The sequence below is a fragment of the Mastacembelus armatus genome, unplaced genomic scaffold (genome assembly GCF_900324485.2).
Source record: "Mastacembelus armatus unplaced genomic scaffold, fMasArm1.2, whole genome shotgun sequence".
Taxonomy (NCBI): Eukaryota; Metazoa; Chordata; class Actinopteri; order Synbranchiformes; family Mastacembelidae; genus Mastacembelus; species Mastacembelus armatus.
In genome coordinates this window covers 164716-182823 of record NW_022872853.1, presented here as the reverse complement: position 1 = coordinate 182823, position 18108 = coordinate 164716, and the positions used below count along the sequence as shown (strand labels likewise).

Below are 18108 nucleotides of genomic sequence, written 5' to 3'. Positions count from 1 at the left end.
AGCAGACTCCACCGGCTGTTGAGGGATGTCTGTTAAAAACTCAGTTCTGTCCAGAAAAGGCGACGAGCAGTGATGTGACTGCAGACGTGTGTGAGGGCAGGCTGTCAGGTACTAAAAGCCCACTTTAGATCATTATCATGAATTCATTATAGCAATACAAATTGCTGTTACTTAAAAGCATGAAATAATAAATTATTGTTTTGTGGTTCCCTCAAGGCTTTCTGGAATGTTTACAAGAGCGGGACACGGACGGTCCTGGAAACATAAGGCCTCATATGCATAACAGGTTTTATTGTTCCTGCTGAGTTACGCAGATTTACATGCATGTTGGGTGCTGAGACCTCATGTACTGACTGCATTGGTCATGATGAACACCTGCACTTGTGGTTGTTGACACATTTGCAGTGTCTCTACATCAGCACCCGGTGGCATCGCTGCACCTGATGTTCATTTTCTCACAGCTTCATGCTGCACTTGCAGAACACACAGAACATCAAGTGATTTAATATCCGGTTTGAGCCTGTACCTCAAAGTGAGTTCAGATTAGTCCACCTGAGGTTTAACTGCAGCTGGTCCTGGTTAACTGACATCATGAAGCTGATTTTGAAAACATAAATATGTGCAGAGATACTTTTACTATATCTGGAGTTTTCCTGCTGTTTTATCTGATGATGAACAAAAAACTCTGAAATGTTCTGTAATCTGTAATCACTGGAAATATTTTGGGTTATTTTTCTGTAAAAGCAACAGAGGGTTTTGATTTTATTTCCAGATTTCTCCTCATGTTAGTCTGATCTGTAGTGATGGACCAAAACCATCAATATGTCAGTCCCAGGTCTCTCCTGACTCTGGTGTTTGTATGACGTGTGTGTGCTGAGAGACGACAGGCACGTGTGGGGCCACAGAGACTTTATTAGATATTTCAGGTGTTAGATGAGTCCAACAGGTGCAGACAGGAAATAGAAAATCCTTCACATGTTGGAAGACTGTAGCCTAACTGAGAGGCTCTAAATGTCCTGCAGTGTCAGGACGGGTTCTGATTGGTTACAGTAGGATGGTAGGTGTGGGGGGGGTGTCGGCGGTTACAGTGACACAGTTCACTTCTGCTCGGGCATCAGGTCGTCAATGTTGTCTCCAGCCTCCAGGCGTTTCTCCATGTCCACCAGCAGGTTGACACCATCCACCACCATCTGGACCAGTTCCACCTCTGAGAACCCCAGGCGGTCTGCGTTGGAGATGTCAAAGACTCCTCCCACCGCCGCCGTGTCCACACCACCTGAGACACAGACAGGAAGTGATGTGTACACATGTAACTTTAAAAAGAAAGTCACTGAGTCTCCAGACTGACAGGTGTTTTTGTCCAGACTCCTCAGGCCTGACTGCAGAGGGCCCCTCTAACACTGTTTTTTATGGAAAGTATAGATGAAGTGCAGGTGTAGACTCTTGGACTGTGAGGAGCTCGGACCTCACCCACATCACTAGTGACAAATAAAATATTTAGCCTTAGATCCCAAGACTTGGGAGAAGTCTGTTTCCCCTGATCTTAATCTGACCCCATCCTTTTCCTTAAAGCTGAGTTCAGACCTGTGTCACAGCGTGTATGGGCATATATGCACCGGTCGTTTGGAGATTTTGCATTTATGCTCATGCGAACGTTGACCTTCTGGCTAGGGGGCGCTCAAACAACACAGTGCAGAAAAAGTCGGAGAAGAATGCTGGAAACAGATTGTTTCCCTGGCAGGCCTTTCCAATAGCTGCTCCATTTTGTTGTTTGAATGCACCTTCCACCTTCTCGTGCCTCCCAGCATGAAGTCAGATCAACCAATCAGCTCCAGCTGCAGCAGAGATTTGGGAGGTGTGCCTGTCAGGCCATCTGTAACCATCAATGACCTACGTTTACCCATAAACCCCTTGGCTGCGAATCTTGGGCTCTAATGTTTACCAGTATCAATAATGACATTTAGCCTCATCAATAAATATCTTAAATGAATATGGTGGCCAATAAATTGATCACTTCATTAACTGATAAGCTTGGACTTCCTGGGACCATATCGGTCCAGTTCCCAAGTCTGAGTGATTCTTTAAAGTGGATGTTTTCAGAGTAGTGGTTCTCAGATGGGATTCTGTGGAACCTGGTTCTTTTCATTTTCCTCTCTGACATTTTCTACCTGTGTACCTATCTGTTTACCTGTGCCTCTCTTCTGCAGCCGCAACCTCTTTAGGATCTCTCCGAACTTGTCATGCTTGCTGAGGTTTGGCAGTTTCACATGGACTCCGGCTCTCAGTCCCGTCCCCAGGTTAGAGGGACAGGTGAGGATGTAGCCCAGGTGCTCGTTCCACATGAACTCATGTCCTCGCTCCTTAAACAAGGCTTCAATCTGTCAGAGTGCAAGAAGAGCAGGTGTGAACAGGTGAGAGAGTTTCAAGTCTGACTTACAGGTTTGTGATCCTACAGGACTCATGTAAACAGGAAGTGAGAGGTTCACCTTGGTGAGTCCGGTGCAGAAGCGGTTGAACACCTCCCTCATGTTGCCTCCTTTTTGCATGCTGATGACGCGCAGGTGATCTTCTTCATTCACCCAGACCAGGAAGGTCTTGTTGTCGTTGTGCCTGCAGGTGACCACAGGGTTAATCACAGGGACAGGAAGCTGAGTCGGTCGAACACAACATATTACTGCTTCAACAGACATCACGAGGGTCTGGACCCACTCGATCAGGTCTGGAACAAATACTAAACAATTCCAGCTGAGATTGTTCTGGCTCAGAACCTCAGGATTTATCCTAACGCTCTTTATTCTGACTGTATCTGTTTTTTCTGGCTCTGTCTCTCTTTAATCTGACTCAGCTCAGAGGTCAGAGGTTGTGGTGTGTTCACTGACCAGATGCCGCGGCCATCGGGCCAGTCGCGGGCCATGCCGGACGCCAGTAGCAGTGGGGAGACGGGCTTGTCAAACAGGAAGTGGTCATCGATCAGCTGTTGCTGCTCCTCCTCCGTCATGTTCTTCAGAGCATAGTACCTCCCCTTCAAGTCCCCATCCAGGGCATCCAGACCTGCAGCACAAGAGGTCAAAGGTCAGCACACAGGCATTCATAAACCAAACTGCAGGACTGTCGGGTTAAAGAAAGGCAGCGTAGGTTTCCTGCCTGTGAGGCTTCACTCGGGGCTCTTATCTTGGGTGTGAGAATGACAGGATGTTAAATATACAGATTCTCTGCATCTACGATTTTTAAGGTGAAACAGAATTTTTAACTTCAAATTTTGCTTATTGCCTTATGTTCATTAACAAATTTCAAAGTAAAAGCACTGCACCTAATTTACATACAGAATTTGATATTTAATTGTAGATGCATGAGCTGTCTTCTGTAACTAATGTAACTGAGGGGGTGTTTTGGGCAGACGGCAGACCAGCTGAAGTTTCTAAATTAACTACGATTCAAGAAAACCACGTCTTACAAAACCAGCCAGTCTGGCATAATATAAGATATTGGAGTTCATTTTCCATCTTTTTTATATTATTCAATCATATTCTCATGCTTTCCAGTAAAAACAAAGTTGTGTGTGTGTTTTCAGACAGAAGGGGGCAGCAGAGGCTCTGATCTGCTGGTCTCAGCCAGTCTAGGTCAGTCCAGTCCAGCTGGGTCTCATTTGAATATGAAAGAAGTGGTTTTAGATTGCCGCTCTCTACCTCCTTACGAGTTTCAGCAGGACGACACTCAGCTCGCAGTTACATAACAGTTTGATCTGTGGCTGCATTCGCTGGCACGCTCACTGTGGCATGATGGGAAAATATCTAAATAAAGGCAGCTCGGTTTCCGCTGCAGTCAGAGGGAAATTAAACCAGACTGAGGAGAAGTCTGGTCCTGGTCTGTGACTCAGAAGTGGCAGAAACACCATTGTCAGATCATAGTGTCCCTGAATGCACCATCAGACATTTTAAAGTGTGTTCATCATTTATCCCTGAATGCACCATTAGATCGTCAGAATCTGGTCATAACCTTCATCCGTTCGTCCTCCACCCTGGACAGCTCAGCAGCCAATCACAGGGCTGACACACAGAGACAGACACACTCACATCCACACCTACGGACAATTTAGAGTCACCAACCAACCGAACCTGCATGTGTTTGGACTATGGGAGGAGAAAACCCACACAGACACAGGGACAACATGCAGACTCCACACAGAAAGGCCCCGGGTCCACCTGGGTTCAGACCCACAACCTGCTGCTAGGAGCAGACAGTGCGACACCACTGCTCCACTGTGCCACCCTCGTCTTCCCTTAAAGGGTAAAAGTGTTTTAAAGTCAAGGAGCTGAAATGTCAGATCAGCTCATTTAACACACACACACAGGAAGTGATGTCATACTTTCAAGGGCGAGGTTTTCAATTGCACGGCGTTCTCCGCGGCTGCAGTGTGGCGGCAGACAGAAGCTACGAATACTCCGTCCTGTCCGAACCCGAGAGCTCAGTACGTAGTTTGGATCCAGATCATCTCCACCCTGAAAGACACAAATTGATAAGTTCAGTAAAAACTACAGCAGAACCCAGAACTGCAATGAAAGAGAAGAGACTAACCAATCAGCACCAGGGATGAACTAATACTATAAGTAGAACCAAACCCTGTGGTCTGTTTGGTGGACAAAGTTCAAGGGTGGTCTCTGACAAAAGGTTCAGGTCAGTTTGTTGTTATTTACCTGCAGGTTTTCAGGGTTCAGGTCCGTCTTGTGTTTGTCTGTTGGTTTGTATCCTCCGTGGCGGTCTTCAATCACTGGGTCCATCAGGTCTTTGAACACCTCGTACGTCTCCTCATCTCCGGCGACACAGCCTACCGTCATGATGAACGGGTGACCTGTCAAGGCACAAAATGGCTGAAGCCAAATCTCCAAACATGTTTTGTACTATTGGTCCTTGACTGAAGTACGTTGGGTTTGATGAGGAGGATCAGGTGATGAGACAGGAAGTAAAAGCTCCCCCTCCCTCCCTCCCTTCCTGCCGGGGAATTAACCTGATCTAACGAGTCGATCCAATTAAGAGTTAATTTTCAAGCAGCTGGAACGGAATGTCTCTCTGTGAAGGAGACAGTCTACAGGAGGCTGCATCGTGTATAGGGGAGGATGTACTCAGTCTAGAGATAAGTTACTTGTTTAGTGTTATCTGGTTTAGAGCAGAGGATCACCTGGTTCTGGGGAAACATGGACTCATGGATGGCATTACCTGGTTTGGGGGAGGACAGCTGCTCTAATTGCTGTTTCCTGTTTCATGGAGGTGTTACTGAAATCTAGGAAAGGGGTTACCTGGCCTGGAGGAGGGGTCACCTGGATGATCTGGAGAAGGAGTCTGGGTGTCAGGAAGCTGTTTAAGGGAATGTTTGTTTGCTTGGGTGTGAACTGGACTGCAGGAGGGTCACCTGGGACTGCGGCTGTTACCTGGGTTGTCGACACCGGTCTGGATGACATCGTCCAGGGTGAACCCACTGGGCGTCTCCTTTTCACGCAGTTCGGCGTACATCTCGGGCGTGAGCACCTTGGCCATATGGTTGTTGTGCTTGCTGAGGTCGGGGTACTCCTGCTCCGCTGTGTAGCTCATCTTCAGCTTGTTGTGGGTGTTTCCGAAAGGCATGGCGACTTCGGGTTGCTGACCTGGGAACAGGTGTAGGTGAAACAGATCATTTATTAATGAGCTACAGGTCCATGTCACAGACTCAGACACACCTGGTTCACTGCTTAGTCTGATGATTAATTTTAGTTTAATGCTGACATTAAATGAGAAGAGCCTTTTGTCAGACCTGATGCAGTGAACAAATGTACAACATGAGTTTAATGTTAAACGTTTTCAAATACCAAGGTGTGAAAGAACATGTCACCTGTGTCATCAACTTCGTGTTTCATCATTTTAGCATGAAAATTTGATTGCGCAGTTTTTTATTTTTGTCTGTGCAGATAAACAGTTTTCACTATTAACCAAACCTGTGGGATTATAAGTCTTTCCACACACAGTCCTCCTGCGTGCAAACATCGGAATAAATAATAAAACTGCAGTTATTCCACATACTGTATAAAACAGCCACTAACTGGGTTTGTCGGATAATAAACTTTCTCTGGACTTTGTTGAATTTGTGGTTAACGTTTTTAACCTTTAACTTTCCTTTTTGTGCAGAAACAAAAACGCTTCATTTGTTTATTTGTTTGTTGTTAGTCCTGAGGTTCGCGGCTCTTAACACCAGTTAACGATTCAGATCCTGAACAGATCCAGGACTTGATGCATGATCAGGTCCGGTGATTCACTGGTCACGGTATTGATTCTCTGACTCGTCACACCAGTTACAGAACACAATCCGACTCGGTCTGATCAGATCAAGAGCCCCATGAGGGGATCAGTGTGAGTCTAAACCGGGCCTCAGGATCAGCGGGACCGGCGCAGTGACGCAGCAGTGGCTGGGTTAACCCTTCAGAGCGCGGCTGCGGCACCGCGACGCCCCGGTCACCTTCAATACCTTCAGAACCAGGTTCTTTCTGTTCAAACCTGCACAGGAACCGTGTTTCTGCTGGTTATGTCATGAGATTATTAATGAGCTCGTGATAAATGAACAGGACTGACTGCAGCAGCAAAATAACGGAGCCAGCTCATTATAATACATTCAGTTGTCAAAGAGCATGCGTTGTTTGTTTGTTTGTTTGTTTGTGTGCACGGGTTATCCCGTTAAAACGGAGACAAAAGACGTTGGGCATCGACACAAAGGTCTGAATAAAACGTTTAAAGGTCTGATCTGACGCAGCACAGAATGAAATCCGCAGCGGCTCCTCCTGCAGATTAAGCGTTTTTACGCCTGGATGGACCGAAGGTGGATTTACTGTTACTGGGCCTTTTGTTCGAGCTGCGCACTTTCAGCGTCAGATGGTTCTGCGGTCCCTGCAGCCGGTTCCGCTCACATGAAACCACCGTGTGCATCAGATTTAAGGTGCTTTTGTTTGCGTCTGCAACACCTGCAGACAGGACGGACTGCAAGGTCAGGCGGGCAGCTCGGCTCTCTGCAGCCCCGTCAGCAAACAGACAGCAAACAATCGGTAAACAGACAGAAAACAGTCGGTAAACAGTCAGTAAACAGCAAACAGTCGGTAAACAGACAACAAACAGTCGGTAAGCAGCAAACAAACAGTAAACAGTCAGCAAACAATCAGTAAACAGTCAGTAACCTTGCAACCCGCTCCTTTGTTCCTTTAACATCCATCCCACCACCACCCAACTCACTGATTCCTCTGCAGAGCGCGCGCCTGATAACCTAATAACGTGCAGTATTGATCAGTGTATTGATGAGTGCTGCTCTGATTGGTCCGGTTAAGGTTGTCCTACCTGTCGATGCAGTGTGCGGTGATGTGGTCTGAAGCGGGTCCGGTTCAGCTTCTGCTGCTGCTGCGGATTAAAGCGGCTTTTCGGCCTTTTATACCCGCCCCTTTCTCCTCATTGGCTCCTATTTACGGTCCATTCATTCCATTGGTCAGAAAGGCCGCTGCGGGTCACGTGATGTGTCACTCATCCTCTGGGTGATGGTGCTGGTCCTGTTTCTGTCGCAGTGCCCCTGAGCAGCACACTGACATTGTGAAATGGACCTGGACCTCTGGAGTGGTTTTCTGAAGGAACAAAATAGTGAACTCCACCATTGCCCAAAACTTGGAGGACTGTGTTATACTGGACTGAGTCACACTGGGCTGAGTCACACTGGGCTGAGTCACACTGGGCTGAGTTATACTGGGCTGAGTTATACTGGGCTGAGTTACATTGGGCTGAGTTATACTGGACTGAGTTATACTGGGCTGAGTTATACTGGGCAATGTTATACTGGACTGAGTTATACTGGGCTGAGTTATACTGGGCAATGTTATACTGGACTGAGTTACACTGGACTGAGTTACACTGGACTGAGTTACACTGGGCAATGTTATACTGGACTGAGTTACACTGGACAGAGTTACACTGGACTGAGTTACACTGGGCTGAGTTACACGGGGCTGAGTTACACGGGGCTGAGTTACACTGGACAATGTTACACTGGGCAATGTTACACTGGGCTGAGTTACACGGGGCTGAGTTACACGGGGCTGAGTTACACGGGGCTGAGTTGCACTGGACTGAGTTACACGGGGCTGAGTTACACGGGGCTGAGTTACACTGGGCTGAGTTACACTGGACTGAGTTACACTGGACTGAGTTACACTGGGCAATGTTACACTGGGCTGAGTTACACGGGGCTGAGTTACACTGGGCTGAGTTACACGGGGCTGAGTTACACGGGGCTGAGTTACACGGGGCTGAGTTACACTGGGCTGAGTTACACTGGGCAATGTTACACTGGGCTGAGTTACACTGGGCAATGTTATACTGGACTGAGTTACACTGGGCTGAGTTACACTGGGCTGAGTTACACTGGACTGTGTTATACTGGTTGATCCAATAATCTGTTGTCCACAAAGAGACTGGAGCCAGTTTCAATAATTGGTTTTTAAGACTACAGTCTGCTGAAACATAAATATGTCTGCTGGTGTCCCTTGAGCTACACAAGAAATCTACTGACCTGTTTACACCACTAAGCTTTAAAGACATTAACTAGTTCTAGTGTTCGACTATGGAGGGATCAGCCATATCTACAAAATGGCTTCTCTGTCAACCAACTGCTCTAAAGACACTTCCTGCAGTTTAGTGAAAACTAGGCCCTGAAGTCATGTGGACACAGATGTGGACTCTGATCTGGATTTTCTGAGATTACATGAGAATTAATGAAACACAACAGTATTTGTTAGTGAGGAACAATCTGCTGAAGTAAAGTTCATCTCCACTCCTTCAGACCTGCAGCTGGTTTCTGGTTCTCTCCACTGGCTCTGTGATGTTGTTTCCTCGAGGCTTCTCTACTTGCTCATGTGTCCACAGTCATGAGGTCTTTATTATAACCTGTCTGAACTTTAAGTTGATGACTGGGCTCATTGCGTGTCCCTCTGCACATGTGCAGTAGTGTTTCCCTGCCTGGACCTGCCCTCTCTGCACCATGTGACCCGAGGTTGGTTTTGTTTTTCTTCTTTGGGTTTTACAGGTTTTCTCTGTGTTTGGTGTGAATGAGCTGCTTTAAATCCTCGTTATTCGTACATGTGTTACATACAACAGCACTTACAGTCGGAACGCGTTCATAGCACTGCAAACTGAACCCAATGATGCCAATGAGACCATAGCATGACCATAAAAGTCAGATTGTTCAGATCTTAAAAAACTGTTTCAGTCTAAGTCTAAAATGATCCACAATTAATCATCAGACACTGATCAGATACTGTGGATGTATGAACAACGAATGAATGGACAAACATGAATAAGCGAAAGAGTCCATGCTGCAGAGCTGGTGGAACAGTCTGAATCGCTGCAGCATTTTGGATCAGACAGGAGACTGCTCTCAGTGAGGAGCAGCACTGGATGATTTCTCCTCACGCTATTCTGTGTTTGTTCTGCACAGCAGCAGGAGGAGGTGCGGATGGAGACGATCAGGTGATGAGAGCTGAATACAAACCAGATACTCCACCCCACCCCCACCCTCCATCAGCATGTGGAGGCTGCAGCACTCCCCCCCCTTCCCCTGTCACTTATTCCTGACTGAACAAGGATGAGGGTGGGGGTGCTGTGCTTCTGCAGAAACCCCGTATCTTTGTGCTGCTGCCTCCGATTGGCTGGGGATGTCACAGCACGACATGGTTCACGTGCAACAGCAGCAGATCTGTGAATGTCTCATGAACACAGCCCAGAGTGGACCCTGATGGCAACAGCAGAACGTTCTGTCACATGTTCACACCTGAGTCTGTCCTTCTGTTACAATTCACAGGTGCAGGTTCAAGATTTATTTCCAATCCGATGTTTGTGTCCTGTTCATTCAGTCTCTGCGTCGTGGAGCTGCATGTTAATAAAGTTCTGTGTCTTTGAATAAAGCCTGTTGGCATCATCCCAGCAGTGTGCACATGCAGCGTTCACTGTGTCCTCGTTCATCTGGACGTCGAGCCTGTCTGGATCTGGCAGCTCTACCACGCTCCCAGGACCCGTTGCCAGGCAACCAGCAGCCGACCGCCACGCCTGCTTTGTCTACGAGTCGAGAGAAAGAAAGACGCCCGGCCTCAGCGATAAATGTTCTGTTTCTGAGCCATGAACCTTTAAACCTCCAGCTTCCTGTTCTCCGTTTGCAGCATCTGAAGCTTCTCTTTCATTTTTGGAAATTTGAAATTTAGATTCTCAAACTTTATGATCATTGGATGAAATTAGGTCCCTGGTGACATCATCACTGGCAGGACACGCTCAGCATCCTTCTCCCCTCGTTGTCTCGTCTCTCACCTCCTACTGGCCTTCCTCACCTCCTACTGGCCTCCCCTATCTCCTACTGGCCTCCCTCACCTCCTACTGGCCTCCCATACCTCCTACTGGCCTCCCTCACCTCCTACTGGCCTCCCTCACCTCCTACTGGCCTCCCATACCTCCTACTGGCCTCCCTCACCTCCTACTGGCCTCCCTCACCTCCTACTGGCCTCCCTCACCTCCTACTGGCCTCCCATACCTCCTACTGGCCTCCCTCACCTCCTACTGGCCTCCCCTACCTCCTACTGGCCTCCCCTACCTCCTACTGGCCTCCCTCACCTCCTACTGGCCTCCCCTATCTCCTACTGGCCTCCCTCACCTCCTACTGGCCTCCCCTACCTCCTACTGGCCTCCCCTACCTCCTACTGGCCTCCCTCACCTCCTACTGGCCTCCCCTATCTCCTACTGGCCTCCCTCATCTCCTACTGGCCTCCCCTGCCTCCTACTGGCCTCCCCTACCTCCTACTGGCCTCCCTCACCTCCTACTGGCCTCCCTCACCTCCTACTGGCCTCCCTCACCTCCTACTGGCCTCCCCTACCTCCTACTGGCCTCCCTCACCTCCTCTGTCCTTCCTCCTGTGATCGGCTGTTCTTGTTATGTAACACACACACACAGACACATGGCAAGAGCAACCTGTGTCTGTGTGTGTCCCTGTTTATCACATTGCAGGGAGTCAGTCAGCAAAGGTTAGGTTAGTTAGTGAAGGGTTAGTTTAATGGTGGAGGCTAGGTTAAAGTTAGTGAAGGGTTAGGTTAATGTTATTGAAGCGTTAGGTTAAAGTTAGTGAAGGGTGAAGGTTTGGTTAAGGTTAGTGAAGAGTTATGTTAATGGTGAAGGCTAGGTTAAAGTTAGTGAAGGGTTAGTTTAATGTTGGTGGAGGTTAGGTCAATGTTAGTGTACAGTGGAGGTTAGGTTAAGGTTAGTAAAGGGTGAAGGTTAGGTTAAGGTTAGTGAAGGGTTAGTTTAATGTTGGTGGAGGTTAGGTTAAGGTTAGTGAAGGGTTAGGTTAAGGTTAGTGAAGGGTGAAGGTTCGGTTAAGGTTAGTGAAGGGTTAGTTTAATGGTGAAGGCTAGGTTAAAGTTAGTGAAGGGTTAGTTTAATGTTAGTAAAGGGTTAGGTTCAGGTTAGTGAAGGGTCAAGGTTAGCAAAGGTTTAGGTCAATGTAGCAGTGCTGGAGATGCCAGAACTCATGAGCCGATCAGGACATTTGCAGTTTGTTTGCAGGATCAGCTGCTGTGAACGAGTCAGACTGAAACAGATTGAGGAGGAACAGACATGTCCCAATCCAGGTTTGCATGAAATGTGTTTCTGTGGATCTGAGAAGTGAAACGTCTCAGTTAGTGTCAGAGCAGCTGACCGAGCTCTGGGAGTTTCATCACTTCCTTATCACAGCTGTTACTGACAGTTTTCTCACTTCATGTTCACTTTTTATTTCTATATTTCAGTGCCCTTACTCCGCCATCTTGAGTTTCCATGTTGGACATTGAATGTTTTGCTCTGCATAGATGAATTTCACATCCTGAACATTAATCCTGACATTTCTCCCATTGTTTCCCATTAAAACAGTTTTTGTCTAAATCTGGTTTGACAGTTCAGCTGTAAAAACCTCCAAGACCGCATCTGTGTACTACAAACGCTAGTACTAGTAGTAATAGTATTAATAGTACTGGTACAAACAGTAATGTTGTGTCAGATTCCTATATGACATCACAGGCTCTGATTGGCTAAGCTGCTCGCTATGTCTTATGTAAGTGACTGTCACAGGGTCCAGGTGTATTGTGGGACACAAAGAGGTGACTGCAGTCGTTTAGAAGTGAATGTCCCATCGCCATGGCAACCAATAAGCTCTGTCTCTCTCTCTCCCACACATAGTTTATTGATCCAGACCTGGCTCCGCCTCGAGGCTTTCATGTCATTGGATTTTAAGGAATGTGATTGGCTGTTGAGCAGGCAGCACTCATGAATAGGGAGGAGGTGTTATATAAGAGAATGGGGGGGTTAGTAAAAAGGGTGGAAGGAAAGAAGGAAAGGATGGATGAATGTTAAAAGAAGGGCAAAGTAGAAAAAGACAGGGAGGAGATAAAGGAAGTAAGAAATTATAACAAATGAAGAGGAGGAGAAAGGCATGCAGGGAGGAAAGGAAGTAAGGTGTAAAGATGGGAAGGAGAAATGAAGGAAGGACAGGGAGGACAAAAAGGAAGGAGTGAAAGGGGAGAATCGGGGAAGATGAGGAAAGAAGCAAGAGAGTGATGGTGGAAAAAAAATGGGAAGGAGGGAAATGATGGATAAAAGGAGGTAGAAAAGAGAAGAAGTTGAGGAAGGAAGGAGGAAAAAAAGATTTAGATGAGAGGAAAAGATGGAGGGATGCCGGAATGGAAGGATAAAACGAAGGAATGAAGGAGAAAAGTCAGAATTAGGGAAAGGGATGGCAGGAGAAAGGAGGATGAGGGAACAGGGGGAAGGACAGAAACAAATAAGGGGGGGGGGGTCAGCAGCAGAGTAATCTAGGGCACTTAGGACCATGTGATCATCACCATGACGACCACATCCCTGTAGGTCACAGAGGAGGACATCTATGATTGGCTATTGGCTACTGGAAGAGGAGCTCTGTGATTGGCTGCTAGAGGAGGAGAAACAGGAAGTGATGATTTCCTGTGACGGGGGTTGGACATCTTGAAGAAACACCTGAGTCCCTGTTTGTTTACACCTGAGACACCTGAAGCTTCTCGTGTGCCACACAGACAGACTGGGCGCAAACCAGTATGAAGGGCCCAGGCCCAGTCTATTTCAATTCTGTAGTTTTATCTACTGCAGTACACTGTACTTTTTAATACTTCGTGGTGTCATATATTTATATGGAAAGTATCTTTAGCTCTAAGTAAATGTACTGTAGTAAAAAGTGCAGTATTTCTCTCTGAAATTTATTGTAGTACAAGTATAAAGTAGTATGTACCTTAAATTTGACTTTAGTACAATGAATAAATATAAATAGTACTTCACAGTCCTGCTGAGGAAGTAATTGTAGAACCAGTAGTACTAGTAGTCATCACAGTATAAGGCTGTATAAGTAGTAGTTGCAATAGCAGTGAACCAATAGTAATAGTAGTGCCTGTAGCAGTCAGGTATTGTAGTACTACTAGTACAATACACAATAATAGTAGTAGTAGTTTCAGCGTTATCCAGTGTCTCTGTCGCCCTCCACTGGAGAAACACCAGGATGAAGTACTTTCACTGTGGTGCAAATATCACAATGTTCAGCTGATATTTTGAATTACGTTTTATTATCAGCTCAGTTACTGGAATAGATTAACATTCATTGTGTTTCAAATTTTCTTGCCGCCCCAGGTAAGTGCAACACACCATAGACCAAAACTAAAAAATAAATCAATATGTAAACTCACTAAAATGATAAGTGAGTTATCAGATAAAGATCTTCATTAAATTACTTGATGAACTAGGAAAATATTCATTTAAAAAATCGTATTTTAAGTTTTAGAAAGAGACAAAAGACAGTGCAGTTTTAAGGGGAGGAGCAATTTTTAAACATAAGGAAGAATGGTAAAATTTGCATTTTGAGAACAAAGGGATCACGGAGGACAGTAGGCTGCAACAGAGAAGATGATGGGAATGAGTTTCTGTCCACAATGATGTATGTGAGTATCAGGACTGTGGAATTGGCTGGACAAGTAACCAATGCAGAGAGACTACCATCAGTGTGATGGGTTCAGATTTCAAGGAGTTTGTTAAAATCTCTGGTGGAGGTAAGCTGGAAAAAGTATATTAAATTAATCTCAATTCAAGGATATGAATGAATTAGTATTTCAGTATAAGATGTAGATAGAAAGGACTTTTTTGCAATGTAGGTTGGAAAAAGCAGACTTAACATGCAGGGTTAAATCAATGAGAAAGTACACCCAGGTTTTTAACAGTATGGGATTGAATAATAATACAGTTATCCAGGTTCAATGTATGTCAGCATGAGGGTGGGGAGGAGTAATAACCAAAAGCTTAGTTTTTTTCCTCAAGATAGAAGAGGTTCTTCGACCTCCATAGTTGCATCGCAGAGGCCCCTCTGAAGATTATTGTTTCTTCGACCCAGAGCAAGATGTACAAAGAAATGTCATCGACATAAAAATGAAAAACATTTTTAAACTGTGCTGACAGACAGACTTTTACAAAATAACATTACACAAACTAATATGGTAACCTAATGTGGTTCTGCTGCAGAGCCTAAAAACACATCAGAACATAATTGCAATTGAAAATCAGAGAAAACAGAAAATAAAACAAGGCATTACATTTTTACAGAGGACATGAACAGTGTAGAATAAACCTGAGAGGTCCTAACATTTTATTTATGCTCTTAGCTGGTCTTTGGAAGAAGACGAGCCTCCCATTGTTGGTGAGGAAGAACCATGTGAGCCAGGTCAGCGGTGTGGCTCCCTGCTGTGTTTTTAATAGTTTTTGGACAACAATGGAGGTCTACGGCACAGACCCATAAGCTGAACCAGGTTCTGGATTCACACACATTCATTGGTGCTGTCAGTCTCTGGATGGGATCTGGACTCTGTGACATGCACACTGAAGCTGACTTTTGACCACCCGTGTTGTTGATCTTTGTTCAGCTTGGTGATGAAGTACAGAAACTGTCGATTTAAAACTTTTTAAAGAGAAAATAAACATCCATCAGGTTTTCTGTGACTTTAGTCATCTGAAGGCTTAGGCCCCCGTGCACCTCAGGTCCCTAAAGGAGAAAAAACACCAATGCCCCTGAAGGCAGCACGTCACTGCTGGTCCATCAGACTTGCAGAGCGTTGGGAATGCAGCAGCTGGATTTCACCTCTGGATGGCTTCAATGAAGCTTTTCTTTGGTTCATCAGAATGAAAACTAATTGGATCTCTTCCAGAGTCCAGAGTCTTTGGAGCAGCGCAGCTCATGGCCTGGATCTCTCAACAGAGCATCACCTAAGGCCTGGAGATATCAAACCCAATGTTGTCCTGGGCTCTCAGAGACTCTTTGGGCTGAATGCTAGCTTGTCACAGGGATCTGGACCTGGTGAGATGGTACTTCCTGCTCGGCAGTGGCAGCTGGGATGTTGATGTTTGGGTCATCGTCGACCTGGTAACACTTCCCTAGATTCTTGATGATGTTAAAGTTGGACCGCGCTGTTTCTGCCAGACTGTTCTCCAGAATCCAGCCATCTGACTCTGAGTCTGGATCACCCAGCCGAAGAACATTTTCCATGGCTGTCTGTAGGTAACGGACCCCCGTCAGGACTAGTAGCTGGTGGGAGAAGATACAAAACCATTAGTGAAGCACAAACTGTAGCACATCAACAGAGACAGTGTGTATTGGTGCCATGCTGTCTCCAGCACCTCAAAGAGCCAGATGAGGAGCACAGTGAGGCCGATGGACTGCATGATGCCGGTGTAGTGGTCCAGCAGGGCCTGTCGGCAGCCTCTCCTCCAGAGGTTCAGCTGCAGGCTCTGCTGATCATAGTTGAAGTGGGCTGAGCTGTTGCTGATCTGCTGCTGGATGCAGGGCCGAGGGGAGAAGGTGCTGCAGCAGCTGAAGGGAACACCGTCCGTCAGGTACTTCCCTTCCACGTTGCTCCTCAAGTGGCTACAAAGGAGGAGCAGGAATTGGGCTGTCAGGAACTGTTATGTTCTTGGTGTTTGGCCATCTGACTCTTTTTCATGTGAATTTTAAAGGTGAAAGTGACAGATTTTTTTTAAGACATAAGGATCCCTGGCAAGGTGTTCAGAGGAAGATAAAGAGGTGGAAGTGACTGTGGGGTAGACGGGACCTGGTGAATAGTGGATTCTCTAAATCCTCAGACTGAGTCACTTGAACCTAAATTGAACCCGGTTTGTTAAATTAATTAATCCTGTTAAATTAATCCTATGAATTTTGATCCTAGTGGTTTCCAGGCTTAGCTGCAGTGGACCAGTGGCCTCAATCCGGTATTACTGTTCTGTGTACTGTCCGTACTAATACTAATGTTTCCTGTTTAACCACATTTTCATCAGTGAATCAGATATTTAGGTTCAAATGAGCAGATGCTGAAAGCCCCAGTCAAAGGGAGCCAGCAGGTCAGATTCAGCTTTTCCAGCCAGAAACACTGTTCCTGCATATATCCAAAGGTCAGCTACCTCCACTTGACAAGGACTCAAATAGTTGGATACCTGTCAGAGTTAATGATCCCATGCACCTGTTCAGTCATAAACTTTGTATTAATTGTTCATAAAACCAAAAACAGATTTGTAACCTCATGCCTCCCTGCTGACGTAGAGGGAATCCATGAAGATTTCCTCACATCCCTGGAGGAATCCCAGGAATGTGACTGGTTTCACAGGAATCCAACATGATCCAATGTTTATTTACAGGAAGATTAAATAGTCTGTCTAAACTCAAAATAATTTCAGAAAATTAGCAAAACTAAAAAGAATCAAATAGACGCAGTAGTTATTTTGTACAGTCCTAGAAACACCATTAAGGAGAAAAACTGAGATAAACTGAAATCCAGTGACATCCAGTAGGAGAAAACTAGTTTCTTCTGAGGTACATTCAGACTGGGAAGATTTTTAGGACTTATTTGTTGGACTTGATTCTACAAGACTCCTCTAGGTTTCAAAGGAACTGTCTAAGATTAGTGAAAATCTTCCAGAATAGGTCAGGAGCCACTATAATCGGATGGGTTCTACTAGAAGAATCTGCTGGAATCCATCAGGATTTACTGGATTTAGCAACCATCTACTCAAATATAAAAAGAAATGAAATTCCAAAAGACTCCAGTGAAACCCAGCAGATCTGGACTGACTTACTCCAACACGGAGCTGCTGGTCATGTCCAGGTAGCGGTTGCTGATCCACTGGACCTGGAACCAGTCCCGGTACCCGCTGTTCCCACAGCAGTTGAACTGGATCTGCAGCAGGTCCACAGTTCTCTTCAGGTAGCAGCGGCCTGGTGTGTCCGTGTCCTTGTAGTACCGCATGGCGTTCCTCAGGCCCAGGAACAGCGACTCCTCCAGCTGGCTGCGGATGCTGTAGCACATGAGTGCACCCACCAGGACGCAGGAGGTGAAGAAGAAGGTGCAAATAACGTACGGCATCATGACCAGCTTCCAGCGCAGGAACTTGTTGGTGTCAGTGCAGTCCAGGCAGATCTTACCACCCAGGAAGTTGATGCCACAGGCCACCAGGCCTGTGGTGATCAGCATGTGTGGCACATAGAGGATCCCCTGATCTGACATCACTTCCTGCCATTTCTGAATCTCAATTTTGAGAAACAGGCCCAGACCAAAGAGGATAGCCCCTGTCACTACAGAGATCCAGTTGAGCAGCCAGAGGACCTCAGCTAGCTTCTCTCTCTCCGCCTTGGTGAAGGTCACCTTGCCGACCGCCATGTTGGTCCTCTGGTGTGTGTTTCACGTCCAAGCGCCCACAAACATGGTGAGAAACTGGAGCGTCTTAAAGTGTAGTACCATGTTCAACCACTAGGGGCTGCATTGAAAACAAGGGTCAAAAAAAAAAACTTCCCAATAAAAATATAAAAAAGTTTTATTTCCTACACGACATGACCCAAGTAGAAATTTATTTTTAATTGTGGCAATACTGAAAATTATTGTGCATTAAATAAGATCATTTTAAAAAATGTAAATGACCTAATTCCTGATTATTGTCTTACATTCGCCTCAAAGTTGCTTGTTCCAACTCCAACAGCACGAGTT

At 46.0% G+C, this 18108-nt stretch overlaps 2 protein-coding genes across 2 annotated transcripts; both read right to left on the bottom strand.

Moving 5' to 3' along the window:
• Positions 1–892: 892 nt before the first annotated feature.
• On the bottom strand, positions 893–7484 carry LOC113131183 (creatine kinase B-type). Its single transcript, XM_026308173.1, has 8 exons — positions 7351–7484; positions 5427–5639; positions 4695–4849; positions 4367–4499; positions 2880–3051; positions 2487–2610; positions 2189–2378; positions 893–1276 (listed from the first exon to the last, which is right to left on the bottom strand). The coding sequence occupies exons 2-8, from the start codon at positions 5617–5619 to the stop codon at positions 1098–1100; spliced, it is 1146 nt and encodes a 381-aa protein (XP_026163958.1). The 5' UTR covers positions 5620–5639; positions 7351–7484; the 3' UTR covers positions 893–1097.
• Positions 7485–15364: 7880 nt separating this feature from the next.
• On the bottom strand, positions 15365–17784 carry LOC113131223 (photoreceptor outer segment membrane glycoprotein 2-like). The gene is made up of 3 exons (XM_026308251.1): positions 17204–17784; positions 15755–16001; positions 15365–15662 (listed from the first exon to the last, which is right to left on the bottom strand). Exons 1-3 carry the CDS (start codon positions 17782–17784, stop codon positions 15408–15410), a joined length of 1083 nt encoding a protein of 360 aa, XP_026164036.1. The 3' UTR covers positions 15365–15407.
• Positions 17785–18108: the final 324 nt, after the last annotated feature.